This window comes from Cynara cardunculus (genome assembly GCF_001531365.2).
Source record: "Cynara cardunculus var. scolymus isolate 2C chromosome LG 1, CcrdV1, whole genome shotgun sequence".
In the NCBI taxonomy this organism is placed as follows: domain Eukaryota; kingdom Viridiplantae; phylum Streptophyta; class Magnoliopsida; order Asterales; family Asteraceae; genus Cynara; species Cynara cardunculus.
In genome coordinates this window covers 25555322-25574312 of record NC_037528.1, presented here as the reverse complement: position 1 = coordinate 25574312, position 18991 = coordinate 25555322, and the positions used below count along the sequence as shown (strand labels likewise).

Below are 18991 nucleotides of genomic sequence, written 5' to 3'. Positions count from 1 at the left end.
ATTTGGTGTAAATGATGGTGTAAAATTAGCATTTGGTGTAAATGAATGGTGTTACACAAATTTGATGTTTGGAGTAATTTAGGGGGCGTTTACCAAAAACTTACCCGGTAAGTGCTTACTGACAAAATTCAACACTATCATTTACTTACCGGATAAGATTTTAGTCAACAAAAACGGCATCATATGCAATAATTTACCCGATAAACACTAAATATGGTAAGAGTCCTCACCCTCACCGAGTAAGACTCTTGGTCCTTCCCTCGCTCTTACCGTGTAAAATGCTTGGTCCTTACTACATTCATCCGTAAGGTAATTTGACTTGGTAAACACATACCCGGATAAATGTTCGGTGAACATCCCCTTGGGTGTCAAACTTGATGTCCCGAATGGAGATGGTGTGACGCGAACAAACATCAATCATAGTTGGTATTTGGCAATGACTTTTTAACATAAATTTAAGCTCTATATCATTTCCCTGTTCCAACCTTACATGTATCCATTTGCTGAGTTGACTGACCGTCCTATACAACTGAAAGTTCCAGCAAGCCATGGAGACTAATTGATTGATTTATACAAGTTCACAAATATAATTCCTATGGATATATGCACAATTGAGTGGCTGGTTGATGATGCTTAGGATAAGAGGACTTGATTGCACAACATCAAGCCAAATGTAATGATAATGGGGTTGCTGCACTCTAATACAAAAATGTATCCCGGATCAATCGTGCCATAACACGAGAAGACAACCTGCTTAGCACCTCAGGTACCACTTTGGCTGATAGGCCTGGCATTATTGGGAGCAGCTCTCGGATGACACGATTCACATCTAAACCCTGTTGCATCAAAGCAAGAGACCATAATTAGTAACACACATCACAGCTCACTCTTTCTTCACTTGTACTTCACTATATATATGTATATCATATCACACACAAACAAAACATACACACATAAGCTCAATAATATAAAGCTGCAAATATCAATGCACCAATTGGGTCACAAAGACTTGTGTCATTGAGTTCAAGGTCCATAAAAAAAGCTAGAGATATCCATCCTCACTTTTCTTTTGCAGGGATGTCTTTGTATATGAGAAAATTGCCAGAATATGGTAGATGCAAGTCCTAACTCTAAATGCATACTTTCTCTGATAGAGGGTGAATACTCAATACCATCAAAATCTAGAGTCAGATACTTTTTTTTACTGAATACTTGAGAAAACAGTAAAGCGCCAATATTTCAGTACCTGATCTGGTGATTGTAGTCTTGAATCTCCAGCGGTTAGAAATTCAAGAATCTTTTGAACATTGTTCAGTATAATTTTGTCCTCCTCGGTTATGTAAGGAATTAAACCTGTAGGCCTGATGGTTCCAAAGGTAGGAACCATGCTGAAAACTGGGGCAGGACTTCGGATTCCCAATACTGCCATAACTTGAACCAACTGTTCTCTGGTAATAGCATCAATGCCTTTCACAATCTATTTACAAGAAAAACAACAATTAATACAGTTTAAGATTCTTGTCTCACAACTATATTATGGAATATCTACACAATCTTGATGTAGCAGTGACTAGTGCCATTCTTTGAAGCTACAAGATGCAGCAAAATAGAAGATAAAAAAGTAATATGAGTCTTTGTTTTGTTTTTGTTATTTTTTTGGGGGAAAGGGGAGGGGTGGGAGGTGGTTTTGCTGAAGGATGACAAGAATATGTTAGTACCTCATCCAAAAGAAATTCTCGGAAGAAATTCCCTTTGTCAGACAGCAGAAATGCTAAGGCTGCTCTTGTTTGAACTGGCTGTTCTTGAGATCCACCTGATTGTAACTGGGGGAATGTAAAGTTTGACTGGTTTTGCAGAAGACCAAGTTCAGCCATACCACCATTTAGATCCTCTCCACCACCACTTTTGGCTGCTGTTATGAAACTCTCAAAAGCTTGCATGACATCTATAAATCTTTCAGCATCAAAAACACCAGATTTTCCATATACAGTGTAACGCAAAGCACTTCTTAAACGTGGAGATTCATCAGTAAGGAGCCTCTGACATTGCACAACAGAAAAAACAAACTTTGTTTAGACAAAAATGGAGCTGATTCATTGAAAAATTATAACGAATGAGCTGATGAAGATAGATAATAATTTTCAGAATCCAGAGTGGTTAACTTTGTTGTCCATTTGAATACTTTCTTTTTCTTAATATATTGCATTTTGTTTACAAATTGTCTGAATTCATACCATACTATTGCTTGCATTTAGTTATCTGTGTATAGTTTTAGATCACATCATATATCAGGACAGATTTTGAATATGAATTCTTTATAATGTAGCAATTAATGAAGCATTCTTAGAAAGTTCAGTATATAAATTATACCTGCGCAATATAGGGATATGCTTCATCTACAATGGCGAATTCTGGATCCCCTACTAAAGCTATACCCTCGAGCACTCCTATTGCTCTAATTATAAGAGCAAAATAAGGAGGTATGCGGAATGGATAGTCAAATGTTATTTGTGCTAAATCAGCCGCCAACTCCTGAAAGTTGATATTTTTTGCTCCTCCACCTTCAAGGGCCTGGTCAAATACTTTGGCTAAAACAGGCAATATTGGATCCAAATTTACCCCCTCGGGAATGAAACCAAGTTTCACAAAATCTTTAACAATAGCATCATAATCTCGGTGAATAAGATGAGCAATAGCTTCAATCATCCCATACTTTTGATCATCCGTCAATTTTGTTACCAGACCTGTCAGCAAAATAGTTAACATTAGTTCCTTTGATGCACTATCTATTCAAATATTTAGCTCTAGAACAGGTGGAAAGAACTTGCACAAAACTACTACCAAAAGATGATATAGTTATTACCGAAATCAAGAATAGCCAGCTTTCCATCTGGAGTGCGAATCATATTTCCAGGATGTGGGTCAGCATGGAAGAAGCCTGTATCAAGCAACTACAATCACAACAGTCCGAGTAAGAAATCATTACCAATGCAAGTGCTGTCAACAGATTGAGATGCAATATGATATCATGCTCTAGCTAACAAATTCCTAACTAAATAAGGTTGCACAATCTGCTTCCAGTGGAGAACTTGTGAAAAGAAAGTACAAGTAGCTTGTGTACATTTTGGTAAGGAGGGAAAAAGACGATGTGTGAACTTTTAGAAGAGGAGTTGCTTAGACTGCCCATCAAATAGGGTGACATGGAAAGGGAGTTTCCAATGCATTTTCAATCACATTAATCTGCCAAAATTGCAGCAAAACAAGGTTCAAAATATATTAAAGGCTCTACAGCTCCAGAAGCAATTTGCCCTTCATGCATATAATAATAGGGCTGAGCACCCCTATTGTTTTCGTAATAGCTTAAAATTTAAAAATCAACAACAAAGATAGAAGGCAAAGTACCACATGTAGACAGGACATGAATACAAAATTTCATGTGTACCTCTTATTCCAAACTAGAGTTGGTAATATCTACTCCAAAAAGCGCCATTTATTTAAAAAAGTTTACCTGCTTTAGGTAGCATATCACTCCAACATTAACCAGCTCCCCAACATCACTTTCTGTACTTTGCGAAAGCTTTTCACCATCTACCCATTGTGTAGTAAGAACTTTCCTTGATGTGTATTTAGTGTACGTCTTAGGTATGACAACCTGGAAAACCAGAACGTCTTAAAATATGTAAAAAAAATCTAATCATAGTCCATGTAGATTATATGCAAATCTTATCATATAGTCCATGTATCCAATTATAAGGCAACAATTACTTGTGGCAGGTCCTTCTTCATCATCTCTGCAAAATATGTTCCATTTTCACCCTCGTTAACATAGTCAAGCTCCTCAAAGAAACGGGCAGCCCACTCATCAACCAATCCAACAACATCCACAGAGATCTAGAAATGAGAGGAACAAATACCATAAACCACTTGTTTACCCCAAAAATCAGGAGCACTAGATATAGAAAGGAAAATAAAATATGGGATTGCGTTTTGACCAACATTACCTGAGGAAAGCGTCGAAGAGCCAATCCCAAGTTCCTTATGATGAACAGATCAACAGTTACCGTTTCAAGCACAAAAGGACGCTGTACCTTAACAGCAACCAAATCCCCATTTTCCTTTAGTCGGCCCTTATACACTTGCCCAAGGGAGGCTGCAACATTCACAACATAGGTAAATGTTAGGTGCTTCTTTTTTTAATTTGCAACAAATCAAAAACCATATGCATCAACAGCTTATATTCTTCCCCAAAAAAAAAGTGTATTTCTAACAACAGAATATAGATAAAAAAGTGATGGAGACCAAATAATATTCACTCTTCAAGAAAAAATAAGAAAAGGGGGGAGGGTGATCCAGATAATATCTGAAAAGGAGTATGTGATAATGAAGTCACCTGCTGCTATAGGGGAGGTTGTGAGTTCTGAATATATGTTGTACCACGGCTCTCCAAGTTCCTCTTCTAAAAGTGCCATGGCAATGTCATCTGGATATGATGGAACCTTCCACAATCATAAAACAAAGTCCTGCAATGAGAACCTTTGAATGCACATATACTAGATGAACACATTACACATCCTAACACTCATCATTTTGGTAATAAGAAAGGTTCAAGTTTCTTTTATCAATTCAAGTTTACTGCATAGACAGCTGATTAGAGAAGTCGGATCTTACCTTATCACAAAGCTTTTGTAGCTCTGTCATCGCAGCAGGTGACAGTATATCTGGCCGAATGCTTAACGCTTGCCCAAGTTTTATGTATGCTGGACCCAAAGAGGTTACAATTTCCCTCAACTCAATTGCCCTAGCTACTTCATTCTGATCAACATAACAAAAGCGATACAGAAATATAATCAGGTGAGCACCAAGGATGAAGCTTCACATGTAAAAATGCACAATTTAAGCTACTGATGAAGTGCTAGCTGGATCATTATTTGTGTTCTCTTCCTTGTAGCATACTTCATCCTATGAAAATTGCAACAATCACATATTGACATGCAACTTTAGGATCTATCAGCCTATCATATTAAAGTTCTTACTGATAAATGTGTATGTGCTTCAACATTTGCAAAGATATCATAAAACACTTATCTAAATGGGCACCAAATAATAGAATATACAATTTCATGATAAGGAGGTAACAGTTACATGATAAAACTATCAATTGAGCATCCATCATCTTCATATCCAAATAGTAGGCATTCCTACCGCACATAACAGAATTACGAATTAAAAGAAAATGCCTCTTATAGCAACTTGGGAAATTATAGCAGCAGCAGATTGGGATGTTGATTGTGTTGCGTTCAACATCATCATGAATGTTCCACAACAAACTTACTTAGCTACATAGTTTTACCACATATAAGAGGGTCAATATGGTTGGAGGATCAACGAGGCTGAACATTTCAGACGCAGAAAGCAAAAAGCCACCACTTAAACTACCATTACTGTTTGAACATATCTAATTTGAGGATGGAAACCAAAATGGGTCCACAATAAAACTCGCCTCAACATTTCAAAAGTGGCATGGCAAGTATTTAGTTTACGCTTTTAAACTCCCAAAACAAAAACGATCACTCACCTCTTTAACCTTTTTATTTATCACGTCCCACGCAAGACGTGAAAGAAATCCTCCTGCAACTGACGTCAGTTGTATGATGCGAGTGGCAACAGCTCGTGGCCTTTTACCCCAATATGCAGAGATGCTAACAGGGTCATATACCATTGGGAGAAGTTCGCTACTTTCATCAGTCTGACAAAGTGCACAACAACATAACGTATCAAAATCCCGAAATTTTTATATAAGAACATGTAAGCGCACATCAATTGAGACACATATAATAAAATTCTCATATCATAAAATGAATGATGTGGATTGAGAATAGGACCTCCACAAGGCGAAGTTCAACATCGTCAGCAGCAAACTGAGCGTCACTTAAATTTTGACCCCTAAGCCCCTTCATAAGTGATGCCAACTGCTCATTCTCTTCCATCTGAGCTCTAACTCTTTTAATCTCTTGTGAAACGGTCTCCATTCTCTGCAAACAAAACACTCCAAATTAAAACCTAAATACTTGTTCACCGACTGAACACATAACTTAAATTCAAAAATAACAAGTGAAAATGTACCGTGGAAGTGCCGTTAATTGAAGATCCATTGACGGTTCTGGACGGTCTAGCTTCGGTTCCCTTGGGTTTGGGCTCAGTTGCCACGGCACGAATCACTCCATTCCGACGCTTAACCCTAACAATACTCGGAAAGGAACGGCGAACGGCAGTGAATCTGCTGCCGTCATCCTTGGACGGTAAGGAGCGAGATAGAGAGTCGATTCTGCAAGAGGTAATCTGCGAGGTTGCTTCCATGGCGGAATCGACAAGGAAGATTCTTCGATTGAAAGAAGTGAAGTTTGGGCGTGTATGTATGTGTGTTGGTGTTGGTGTTGGTGTTGGTGTTGGCGATGTGTGAGTGGGTTGACCACTCGTAAATTTCGTGGATCAACAAAAAAGTGAAAATTGTGAGTACACGTGGCGGAAGCAGGAGCAAGCAAATCTTGCCTTTTTGGTTTGGCGGGTATTCCCCACCTTCTCCACAAAAATCTTGTTACCCACTAAAAAAAACTTATTGTATCTTTATAGTTAAAAAATAACATAGTTATTTTCCAGAGTTGTTTCATTTTCTAACCATTTTCGGTTACGTTCCAATTTTTTTGGAGACCTTGATACATTCAAATTTTTTTATTACATTGTATAAATGAGATGACAAATGATATATGTTAAGAATAAAAATGGGTTAAATTTAAAACGATTAACAATCTGAAACTAAACCTAAACCATTACTGATTTGAACTTAAAACCAAATAAGTAATGGTTTGAATTTAAATAATTTCGCCTCTAGTTTTACGTAGGTCAATAAAAAAACTCTAAACACATGTAAATTTAAACCCTAAAATTTCGGAGGCCCTGTTCAAAATCTCATATTTAACATGCTAAGGGACCGTCCTGACCATTCTATCTTTAAATTTACCAAAATCGTTATATGTGGAGCTGTAAACGAACCGAACGAACATAAGTTTTTTCATGTTCGTTCGTTTAGCTTAACCGAACAAACGAACGATAAACGAACGAAAATAATTATGTTCATGTTTGTTCGTTTAGAAATCAAGTGTGTTCGTGCTTGTTTATGTTCGTTTGTTAACAAACTAAACAAACGTAAACGAACGAACATAAACGAACAAACATAAACGAACGGGTTAAACGAACATAAACGAACGGGTTAAACGAACATAAACGAACGAACATCAATACTTGTCATTCAATTAACTGTTACACATCAATTATCCAAAGTTTAAACATACACAAAACAATCACCATTTATCAACCATCATTAATATACCAATACTTAAAAGACCCAATATTTTAAGATTTTTTAAAATTTGAATTCAAACTAAATAAATAAAAGTTATATATTAAAATTAATATATAAACAAACGTAAATGAACGAACGTTCACGAACATAAATAAACGAACGAGACTCTTATTCATGTTCGTTTATTTAACTAAACAAACAAAATTTTTTGTTCATGTTCGTTCATTTAATTAAACGAACACTTTTTTTTGTTCATGTTCGTTCATTTATTAATAAATGAATATAAACGAACTTCCCGTCGAACGGTTCGTTGAACGTTCGATTCGTTTACAATCTTAGTCATATTCGCAATTGTAAACCCAGCTAAAAGACAATTTTTTACACTCCCTATCCTGTTTGCAGAAAAAAAAATTACATTTTCCACCTAGATCCGCAAAAATGTTACATTCCTCACCCAAGTCTGCAATTTTTTTTAAAAATTTCATTCAGATCCGCAAAAAGAAATTAAAATTGCAGGACCTAGAACTATTTTGATAAACCTTTTAAAGAAGTGACTAAAAGGTGAAACTAACCGTAAAAAAGATAAACAGTTTCTTTTACAAACCAATTAATTTTAAGAAACTATAGTCACTGTTTATATTAGAAAATTATTAATGTAAAAAGGTATATTTTACCATGCCTATTATCTGGTGCTACAAGCTTCACCAAAGAAGAATGAAAAGTTGTAATGTTTTCTACCGGCAAAATGAGGGGTTAAGAATAAGGATCGAAGCCTCTTCTTCCTCAAAGGAAAGATATTTGAAAGTAGCATTCTATGTATCAGTGTGATATGTAACTTCCAGCAGCTTCTAAACGAAGGAGTAAGATTAGAAATTACTGAAAATTAACCTGTCAGAGGACGTAATGATCAATTTGCTTGTTCATTTATTTTCTCCATTTGAGCTTTCAAAGATATCCGACCTTAGGATATCAAATAATGATGACTAATTTAAAATAAATATAACAATTTTTCACATTGTTTTTAAATAAACATAATATTAAATCTAATTTAATGATATTTTGAGGTATGAATATTGACCGTCAGTGTTTTTTATATTCAATCGAAGAGTTTTTAGTGTAGCGGAACCTAAACTACCACTCAAATTCTGACCTCTTTGAAGATCAAATGTTTAAATTTCATCAAAGTGTGTGAGAATATTTGTCATTCCAAAAAAAAAAAACTGTTTATTTATATTTCAAACAAATTTTTACTGATTTTATATTTGATGTGAATATATTATAGTTTCAAGTAGAAAATAACAATAAATATTATTTGTTACGATATATACACAAACACACAAAATTTGTATCAATTCGTGACCACTCGAGTTGAGATTTGTGGTCTCCGGTTATACTTGTAATTTTCAGAATCTTTTTTGATGGATTTTTTTTTGGTTGGACCAGAAATTATGCAATTTGGTTCCACCCAAAATTTTGAAAATTAATGATATAATTTGAAGTGGTAAAAGTCATTCTTAAATGTTTGAATAATTAATTTTTAATAACCATTTTTAAAATTAACAATAACAAAACTAGAATATATAACAACCAGAGCCTTTGGTTTCTAGGTCTCAGGTATCTCTGAATTGCATGATCAAAGCCTTTGATCTGTATGATCAAAGCTCTGTACTTCTTCTATCGTTGCTTTTGACTTTGAGATGTTTATAACTATTCTTAGATCTTATTCATTAACGGCTGTAATTGTCATGCAGTTATGTCTTAACCTTTTTAATCGCCTGTAACCATCAATCTCTCATATAAATATCTTAACAATAATATGGGTATGTATAAGGACCCGATCTTACGGCCTCTTAAGATTAAAGTCTCTTTTGGATTATCCAAAATACAAAATTCGTGATACCCAAGATATTAAGGGATGAATTATTGTATTTGGAAAGTGCACTTTCACGATCCAACGAGATTATCCAGTCCATGTATCATCTCCAATTCCTAATTCTAACAATGCTCACTAAAAAGGTAAGTGATATTAGGTAAACAATTGCCTGGTATACGTTTGATAAACGGTCGCTTAGCATCTCCCTGCAACTACTTCTTCAAGGTTACTGTATTATAAGTCGCTTTTGCAACAAGGTGTTGTTATGTGCTTTGCTAACTTAAGTGGTTTCTAATGTGTTTTTTAAAATAAACCAAAAATTACGTTGCTTGCTCTAAAAATCACCTAAAATTTTGCATTCAGACAAAGGGTTAAATATGCGTGAAACCCCCAAATTAACCCTGTGGAAACACGACTGTCGCCTGACACGATCGTGAAACTTTTTGCGTCGCATTTTTGGCATGGTCGTGTTAGTTATCAGGAAAGTCTATTATTTGTGCTGATTTTGGCCTGAAATGGTACGATTGTGACAAGATGAAAGCAAGACTTTTGGTTACTCTTATCACAGTGCCTTGAGTCACTTTAATCCGAGCTTAAACAAGTGAGATTATAATCAAAATAATATAGGAAGGCAAAGATGTCTACAAACATGTTTTTGTTGTTTTGCTTGATTCAACCCTCACGCATGTCCAACATTTGGTTCTTCCATATACTCTTTGGAACTCACCGTTAACAAGTTCGTTATCATGCCGACACATGCTAATTAGTTGATCAAATACGCTAAACATGTCTTGTTTCTTCGATTAAAACTTACATCATGAGCACCCGAAACGTTAAAATGGAAATCGACTAAAAATTATGAATCAATACAAGGTACAAAAATGCAGTTGCAATGATTCAAGAAGATAACCAAAAATGCATGCTAAAACACCGAATACGAAAACAAAAAAGTTACCTTCTGACATTTGTAATTAATCATAATCTCTTACTTTAAAAACTTAGAGAGAATGAATGATCCACGTATTAATATTGCTCAACTTCTACCATAGTGAACTCCTCCCTACATTCTGCAAAAAAGTATGATGGAGCTTTCCTACTGTAATGGTCCTACAACCATTATAGAGTACCGTACGAGTCCCACAACCATCATAGAGGAGGTAAATTATGTGTCCTAACGATAAGTGGGTGGTGTCTGTAATCAGACCCGAGACCTTGAAACCCCTTTTTCTTTAACCAATGATGACTTCTATCATTTACTACAATATTAGATAATTTGGTTTACCAAAACTTACAAGAGATCTAATCATCGGGAACATGATCTTATTAAAATTGTGGTAAAAGAGAAATTGAAGAATGAATTCGATCAGTGACGATGACAAAATGCACCGATTTATCCAAGGTTCGGTTAACTAGACGGGTTTCTAATGAGGTGAAAGAACATCAAAACCTTTCCTAACTGTAAGCCCTGTATTGTCCTAAAGGCTCGCGGGTATGAGCTAAAAGGATAGCTAACCTAGAAGAGAAAATGTAATGAAGCTGTTGCAAAAAGGAAGGATTTTAAAAGCATTTGAAGCCAGGGCATATCGAGAGAATAATGACCAGAACCAAAGCAACGAAGATACCAAAGACTATCAGTTTCACCTTCATATTCTGAATCCACATCTTCCTCTTCATCTTGGTTCCTTGTTTCTTGAAATCTTGTGCCTGAAAGACGATATTAAAATCAAAAACTGTAATTCTTGAAACAAACAATCATTCTAGCATCATAAAGATGCATGTTATGTAGCTTCAAAAGGAGGTTAAATGTTAATCAAATGAGCTCAATCCTCCAGACTACCTGATTGCGAAGGTTGTCGGTTTTATCAACAAGTAATTCAATCTTCTCTCCTCGATCAAGAACCTGAAAAGAACCGATATAATTCAAACAAAATGCAGAATAACCCTAAAATTATTCAGATCATGCATTTTCATAATTCTTGATATCATACATTTTCATCATTAGTATCATGATTATCATGTGTTTTTATGATGAATAACTTTCATCATGAATATCTATCATGACATTCATGGTGAATAAAGCATGAATAGTTGGTTCTCTTATTCACAAAATATTTACGGTTCTCGTTTAAGCCTGCCCCTTCCAACTAAGTATTACGCTCATGACTCATAAGCCAGGTTACCTTCTCAATGTTCTCCATCATCACTCCCTTTACTTCCGAAACCTGAGCCTTGACCTTAGCAATCTTGCTAATCTCTTCAGGATGAGAGATACAATAGCGCATATGCTCTTTCATTTTAGATCTGAAAATGGCCAAAAAGTTTCAGAAACATTCATGGAAAGATTATACACACACTTTATATGTATCTAAAGTCTGCATAAATTAGGTACCCGAACTCTCTGTTCAGGCTCTTGGCAGCAGCAGTTTTGCCTTTGCCTGTCCCATATCTTTTCATGAAATCATCCTTAACACGCTCCAAGAAGGCAATGGGAAGTTCCCTTCCAGCAGATTCAACTGCCACAACGCAGTAGGCTGCAGATCCCAATGGAAGTCTAATCAAAACTAAAGATCAGAGGCAAATGCATGATAGACTTAGTGTAACAGCAATCAAATGCAAAGCCAAATCAATATATCAGATTCACCATTAACGCCCAAAAGAATGGTGTACTTGTTAAATTGTATCATAAAAGTGTCATTTCCTTTTCAAAGTGCCACAATTAGAGATTTCAATCCATTAAATTTCCATCCATGTAAACGATCTAAACGTAGTGCTTGCTTTTAGACGAACATATTATGATGTTAAATATCATGAGACCAAGATGTAAGAAAATACGTCCCGTATCAATCATCATCAATCACAAAACAAATCCAAACAACACAGGTCAGACAAAAACAACATCAAACTCACTGTATCCTTGGTCAATGAGGTAATTGAAGGTGTGGCCATCGCAATTGTAAGTAAATCGATTGTTGGAGGCGGGAAGTTTCTGAAGACATTGTGTAGCGACGGATTGAAAATTGCCGGTGAACTCGGTGTACTCAGCAAGGACCACGGTGCCTCTAGCGACAAGGCTATAGATTAGAGATCCCTGTGAAGGCATTGTTAGGTTGGTGTGGATCAGTTACGGGGAGAGTGTGATCGGAAAATGAGGTAGAATTGGAATGAAGTTTGTTTGTGTGGAAGGACAGAGAAGAAGGCGTGAAAAAGGTTTGTGAGTGAGAAAATGTAGGAAGATGTAAGAGAACCTCATGCGAGTTCTTTTAATCTTGGTCATCATCCGAATAAATAGAAGCCATTTTACCTTCTTTTTTTCTTTTTCTTTTTGTCATTTTACAATTAAAAAAATAATGTGTATTTCCATTCAAATGTGAAATAGAAGTATAAAAAATCTTCAATAATGTTGTTTTTATCATAAAAACAACAATAAATATTAAAAATTAGTATAAAACTGTTTTCTGAGAATTCCTAGAATCAAAGTCAATCAATAATTATTTCTAAATTAATATTTTATATCTTTATCATTTTTACATAGCATCGTCAATTCATTCCACCATAAAAAAAAATCTAATGATATACCTTTAATACATAGATTGACAACATTTGAGGTCATAATGTTGATTATTCAAAGTAACACTTTATGTAAATTAATATGAATCGGTTGGGTTTCCATGTCACTTTATGTTAATGTTTTTCATCACCGTTTTTAATCTTTTAGGGTTAAACAAACTTTTTCAAAACCATCAATCTTAGAATCAAAAGCCCATGTTGATTATAGTTTTAGATTTTATTCTTGTTTTAGAGATAGACGAGTACTTAAGATTTATTCATTCAATATTAGGTAATAAGAAGATAAATAATGTATGAAACAATAAGACTATTTTTCAAATCTTGAATATAGATATAAGTTGGACCGTCTCACATGGATGATAAATTTTTTTTCAAAAGGTAAGAGTTTTTCTTAGTTATTATCAAGCAATCTCCAATATTCTAATACAAAAATAAAATTCATGAGGATGTAATAATCAAAGGAGTCGGTCCAAGCTTAATGATAGAGAAAGTATCAAGGTTTTTTAATCAATTAATTTTAAATTTCGGTATCAAATTAAAACCTTAGAGAAACAATAAACAATAATAAAAAATAAACGACCAATTAACTTTTTACATATTTTCTTCTCCAATGTAATTAACTAATACATGCATAGCCCTGTTAAATACAAAAAAAAAATTGTCTCTTTTATTCACTAAAAACTTTATTCAACACGAAAAAGAAAAAAAAACTACAACTTAACAAATACTTTGGATGACGTCAACATCGAAATTAAGAAGAATAAATAAAATTAACCAATAATTTGGTAATTTCAAACACTAAAATCAATTTTTAGAATTGTCACTTTGAACACAACCAACATTGAACTATGGTTTAATTTTTTTAGATTAAATTTATATCTTATAGAATTTTAATTAGTAACAATGTAATCTCATAGTAATATGGTTTTACTATAAAACTTCTTTTACGAAATTATTTTATTTACAGTTATAATGGAATGAGAGACAAAAATAGATCGATAAAAGCTTGATATAAGCCTAAAAACAAAATTGAATCCAAAGTTTTATCTTGAGAAGAAGGTTAAAGACCGATCCAAGCCTTCTAAACACCCGTTATGAGTTTTCTTTTTCTTGGACTGGTACAAGCCTTGACCCTTGTGGGTTGGGTTGGGTTAGGTTAGGTTATGTTATACTTTTCAATAAGTTGGGTTGAGGTTTTCCAAGCGACTATAATTAGATTGAGTTGTATAAATGTCGTAAACCATCCAACCCAACCGGCGTACACCCCTAGACAGTTAGGAACTGTGTTTAAGAGAAGATAAAGGGACCGGATAAACTCAAGAATAGTGTACAATAATTCGACCCTATTAGCCTTGGGTTCATGAATTTCTTAGTGAGATAATTCTTGAGTTTTTTCTCTCTCTCAAAGGCTGTGAAAATCGAGAGTTCTACCTAGATTATCGTTATACATATTTAAATGAGAGATCGACGATTAGTGGCGGTTTAACGGTTATAACTGTCAATGGATAAGGTCGAAGAGTAGTTACAACCAAATCCGAGTTCTAAAACATGCAGGTCCAAAGCTCTGGATATACTTGACCAGAGATAGGAGCCATCGGTGGATACACACGTTCAACGATAGGCAGAAGACACGTTCAGCATAGGCCGAAGATAAGTTCAACGATAGGCCATCTCTGGACACACATGTTCAGCGGCACTCCAGAGACCAAAACTATCTCTGGACCAGAGTTGAGACTTGTCAGATTTCGAAGTTTAAGAAATACAAGTCTGAACACTTAAGTCCGTAACTTTGTATGCATTGTTTTAGAGTTACAACATAGTAAAATTTCCAAGTCTTTAGAATTTAGATATGAAATTTTTCGTCTAGGGATCATCGCCAAGGGGCTCAGCCCCTTGAAACCCTGCTAGGGGGAGCGACCCCCTTGACCCCTCGCTTTATGGTGAACTAAGGTGATAGGAGCAACATTTGTAAGTTTGCACTTCGAACCTCCTAACTCATGTATGTCTACCTCATCGCCTTAATCGATCTTAAGTAAATCACAGTTACACCAAAATACTTGATGACACTAAAATCACCGACGGTCCTCCCCCATTTCTGTGTAATCCTTTGATTCTCTACAAAACATAAACATGTAAATTTCAAACAAATGCATAAATGAAAAATGTCACGAAGATTAAACTTTCGCCTTAGTATATTACACGTTCTAAATATTCGAGAATCGGGTTGTTCTAAGAATTGAACCCGTCAACACATTTGAATACATGAAGATAATATACACGTAAGTTTGTACAAATCTAGATGACACACTTGACATATTTGTATTCATGAATGTATAAAAGCCAAGTCAAAAACTTTCTTGAAGCGGCCACACTTCATGTCCACATAGGTGATTCTTTTATGTCTTGCACCTGCATATGCAATTTTTTTAAAAGAATCATCTAGAAGTAAATTTCAGCCTTATAACAGTTGCAGGTCTAAGCACATACCTTGAGATGTTATTATCATGCGCTTCAATTTCTATTAGTAAGCCTTTGACATTGAATTCAACCTTTAACATCTATACTATATTATAAAGCATTTGACAAAAACTCTTAAAAACCATTCTTTATACATAAAGTACTGTTAATTAATGCATGGTTTTTAAAATTTTAAGATTACAAGTAAATTGTGCGTAAGTACAACTTATTAAAGCTTCAAATTTGAATTTGTATAACTAACTACTGATAAATATAATCAAATACATGATAAACATCTTATTTTAAATATAAAAAATCTAAAATATAATTAGGATAACCATTGAGTTCTAACAAAATCATTATCTTTATAAAAATTATATTGTTAATCCAAAATAAATTACTTCGCTATTAAACATAAATTAAATTATAATAAAAAATAGAATTATCTATACTATATTATAAAACATTTGACAAAAATTCTTAAAAACCATTCTTTATGCATGAAGTACTGTTAATTAATACATAATACTTAAAATCTAAGATTACAAGTAAATTGTGCGTAAGTACAACTTATTAAAGCTTCAAATTTGAATTCGTATAACTAACTGCAGATAAATATAATTAAATACAGGATAAATTTTCCATTTTAAATATAAAAAATCTAAAATATAATTAGGATAACCATTGAGTTCTAACAAAATCATTATCTTTATAAAAATTATATTGTTAATCCAAAATAAATTACTTCGCTATTAAACMTAAATTAAATTATAATAAAAAATAKAATTAWARWAATWGTAYAAAAAACGAGAAMTTTTAWAAATTTAATTTGATATTAATATCAATATACTTTTTCAAAATTTTATGAAATCTTCAAATTTATTTTTATTTAAAAGTAAAAAAATCATATTTCTCAAAACCAAATAAAGCGTATTATTTCAATAGAGACAAAATAAGACGAAACATTAAAATGAATATGTATCTTGTTGCATTGTACAAGTACCCTTCTAGTAGTATTAAAGGGGAATTGGTAGCTTATTAATAAAAATCTATCGGGACTTTAAACCCATCCCGATCACGGACTTGTGCACTAAGTCCTTAGCTAACCCTTTGTCAAATGGTCGGCTAAATTATTGCGAGTTCTAACGAACTCTACGGATATCACCCCATGCATGATTAGTTGTCTAACCATGCTATGTCTTACTCCCAAGTGCCTCGACTTTTCATTATATACTTGGTTATATGCCTTAGCCAAGGTTGTCGCACTAACATAATGAATACAAATTGGTGATATCGGTTCGGCCACAAAGGAATCTAGTATATTAGATTCCTTAGCCGCTCCACCTCTTTACTGGCGGCCACCAACGCCACAAATTCTGATTTCATGGTGGAGTTTGTGATGCAAGTTTGTTTCTTTGAGGCCCAAGATATGGCACCTCCTCTAAGTAAAACGCGATGGGATTTATAAGCAACTAAACGCAGCGAAAACTCAATTTCAATGAAAAATTAACATAAAATAGTTGCTTTATGGTGAAAAGATTCAAAATACGAAATCCCAAAGTAGGATACAAAACGACATAAAATAATAAGTAAAGGTCGAATCTTTTACCTCAAGGAAGATCCAATCTCGTGGTTGATGTGGAAGCTCTTGGAATCAAAATACACTCCACTCTATCAAGCCTAACACCTTGAATCCTCCAAGCCTTCAAGGTTGCTAGCCCGAAAACCCTGAAAAACTACAAACCATACGTGTATCTTTCAACACACAAAGATCAAACTTTGTTCTTTGTGTTTGTGACTTTCTGGATGAATTTTGGTGATGGGGAAGGCCAAAATTTCATGGCTTTTGGGAGGTGTATCAAGTGTGAGGAGCAAGGTAAAGCATCACCATTTATTAGTGATTTAATTTCTTAAATAGAATAAGAAAACTACACCAAACCCTAATACTCATGGGCTTAAGGTTTTTTATGCCTTTTTAATTAATATCCCTTGATTAATTAAAGACCCGTAACTCCTTAATTATATTATTAGTCCCACTAATAATAATCCACGAGCCAATTTTATTAACTTAATAAAATTGTTTAATTGCAAGTCTATACGTATTTATTATTGTATTCATACAACAATATGACTATTATAAACATATAATAATCAATTATTACAAACGTATAATAATTTATTTCGGGTTTTTCCATATTCATGTTGAGGCATACAGATTCTAGCGTGTGACCCAATGGGATCACGTGATCTCAGCAGTGTTGTTCTGACGCGAGCAAGAATCCTACAAAATGATCATCCACCAGTAGAAAAATGGTCTTCTGCATTGGATATCCAACTGGCATCCGTGTAGCCTTCAATCATCGAAGGAAACCCGATATAAGTTATACCATAATTCATGGTTCCCTTCAAATATTTGAACACCCTTCTTACCGCTTGCTAAGGTGAGCGTTAGGTCTATCTGTAAACCTACTCAAATTTCCAACGACATAGGCAAAATCCGATTGTGTGCTTGTCATGGCGTACAACAAGCACCCGATTACCTTGGAGTATTCTACTTGTGATACAACATCAACCTCGTTGGACATAAGCTTCTCATTTAGATCCATTTGTAGTACTCACGTGTGAACAATATAACATACTAAATTTTATTTTTTATTTTTTAATTGTTTAAAACAAAACAATAAAAAAAATTGCATCAAAACGAAACAAATTTTACGTTAATCCTATTATAGTAAAACAACTTTCAAAGTTTTCATTTTAGGATTTACGATAAAACTTAACAGATAATTTAGGGATTTGATGAAGGTAGGAAACCTACGATTCAATGACTAAGGTACGGTTGACGGATACATGTCTACGTACCCTAAAATCACATGAATACATATAATTAATTTATTTAATATAAATTTATTTAACTACAATAACATTTTTTTCACGTGATTAATGGATAGAAAGGGGACATAAGATTTGATGAGACAAGATTTTTATTCATTAGTTGTAACCAATTTAGGCCGAAGCTCGATGCCTTCCACAACAAGACCGTTCTTCCAGTTTCCGTGCCTGATCTCCTCAAATACCATCTCAACTTCACCATTACGTTTTTCATCGCAGTAGAATTCCCCCAATTCGACCTCCATCCACCCATCCTCTCTCCTACGTGGGAACCCATCGCTGTTTCCAAGAGGAGCATGCCAAATTCTACCTCGAGCCCCTGGTTTTTGAAGAAAAACACCTGTTGTCGCGGTCTCTATCCCGCCAAAACTTACAATTGTTGTCGCTGGAACCACGAGTCCCCTAGAATCCCTAGCAATTCGAAAGACAAGATACGCTACGTATGTCGTGTTTTGTGAAAGCATTACAGCTGCTATTTTGCCTCTAATTTCAAGCCAACATACTTTTCTAAGGATGCACACCTCTGGAAACCTGCAAATATGGTAACATATATTATATGGATGGTTTAGACCTTAAATCATACACATATATATATATATATATATATATATATATATATATATATAGGGGAGCGATCAAATGTAAACCATTCAATTTGTACAAACCGTGCAAACCGCATTCAACCAATCATAATTTTTTATTTTGTTCATTTTTTTGTAATTATGAGAGATTGATTAATCATTTTTATTGTGGAGTGTGTTAATCATAGATATTATCATCTTCATTATTTTAATTTTAGAGAAATACATGAAACAGTTTCATTAATGTTAGAGAAATACATG

The 18991-nt window shown here is 34.3% G+C and overlaps 3 protein-coding genes across 3 annotated transcripts in view; all 3 read right to left on the bottom strand.

Annotated features, from left to right (window-relative positions):
* Positions 1-433: 433 nt before the first annotated feature.
* LOC112524449 (uncharacterized protein sll0005) lies at positions 434-6381 on the bottom strand. The gene is made up of 13 exons (XM_025134273.1): positions 6124-6381; positions 5883-6032; positions 5576-5746; positions 4669-4812; positions 4391-4496; positions 4002-4150; positions 3766-3891; positions 3509-3652; positions 2864-2951; positions 2371-2744; positions 1719-2039; positions 1247-1477; positions 434-836 (listed from the first exon to the last, which is right to left on the bottom strand). The coding sequence occupies exons 1-13, from the start codon at positions 6355-6357 to the stop codon at positions 699-701; spliced, it is 2376 nt and encodes a 791-aa protein (XP_024990041.1). The 5' UTR covers positions 6358-6381; the 3' UTR covers positions 434-698.
* A 4007-nt stretch (positions 6382-10388) lies between these two features.
* LOC112521385 (putative vesicle-associated membrane protein 726) lies at positions 10389-12450 on the bottom strand. Its single transcript, XM_025130218.1, has 5 exons — positions 12141-12450; positions 11623-11764; positions 11414-11534; positions 11071-11133; positions 10389-10937 (listed from the first exon to the last, which is right to left on the bottom strand). Exons 1-5 carry the CDS (start codon positions 12331-12333, stop codon positions 10791-10793), a joined length of 666 nt encoding a protein of 221 aa, XP_024985986.1. The 5' UTR covers positions 12334-12450; the 3' UTR covers positions 10389-10790.
* Positions 12451-18212: 5762 nt separating this feature from the next.
* LOC112527235 (putative F-box protein PP2-B12) overlaps positions 18213-18991 on the bottom strand; it is a 4411-nt gene continuing 3632 nt past the window's right edge. Inside the window, exon 3 of the mRNA XM_025137725.1 lies at positions 18213-18680. Within this exon, the coding sequence (XP_024993493.1) occupies positions 18242-18680 (439 nt within the window). The 3' untranslated portion in view covers positions 18213-18241. The remainder of the gene's footprint in view (positions 18681-18991) is intronic.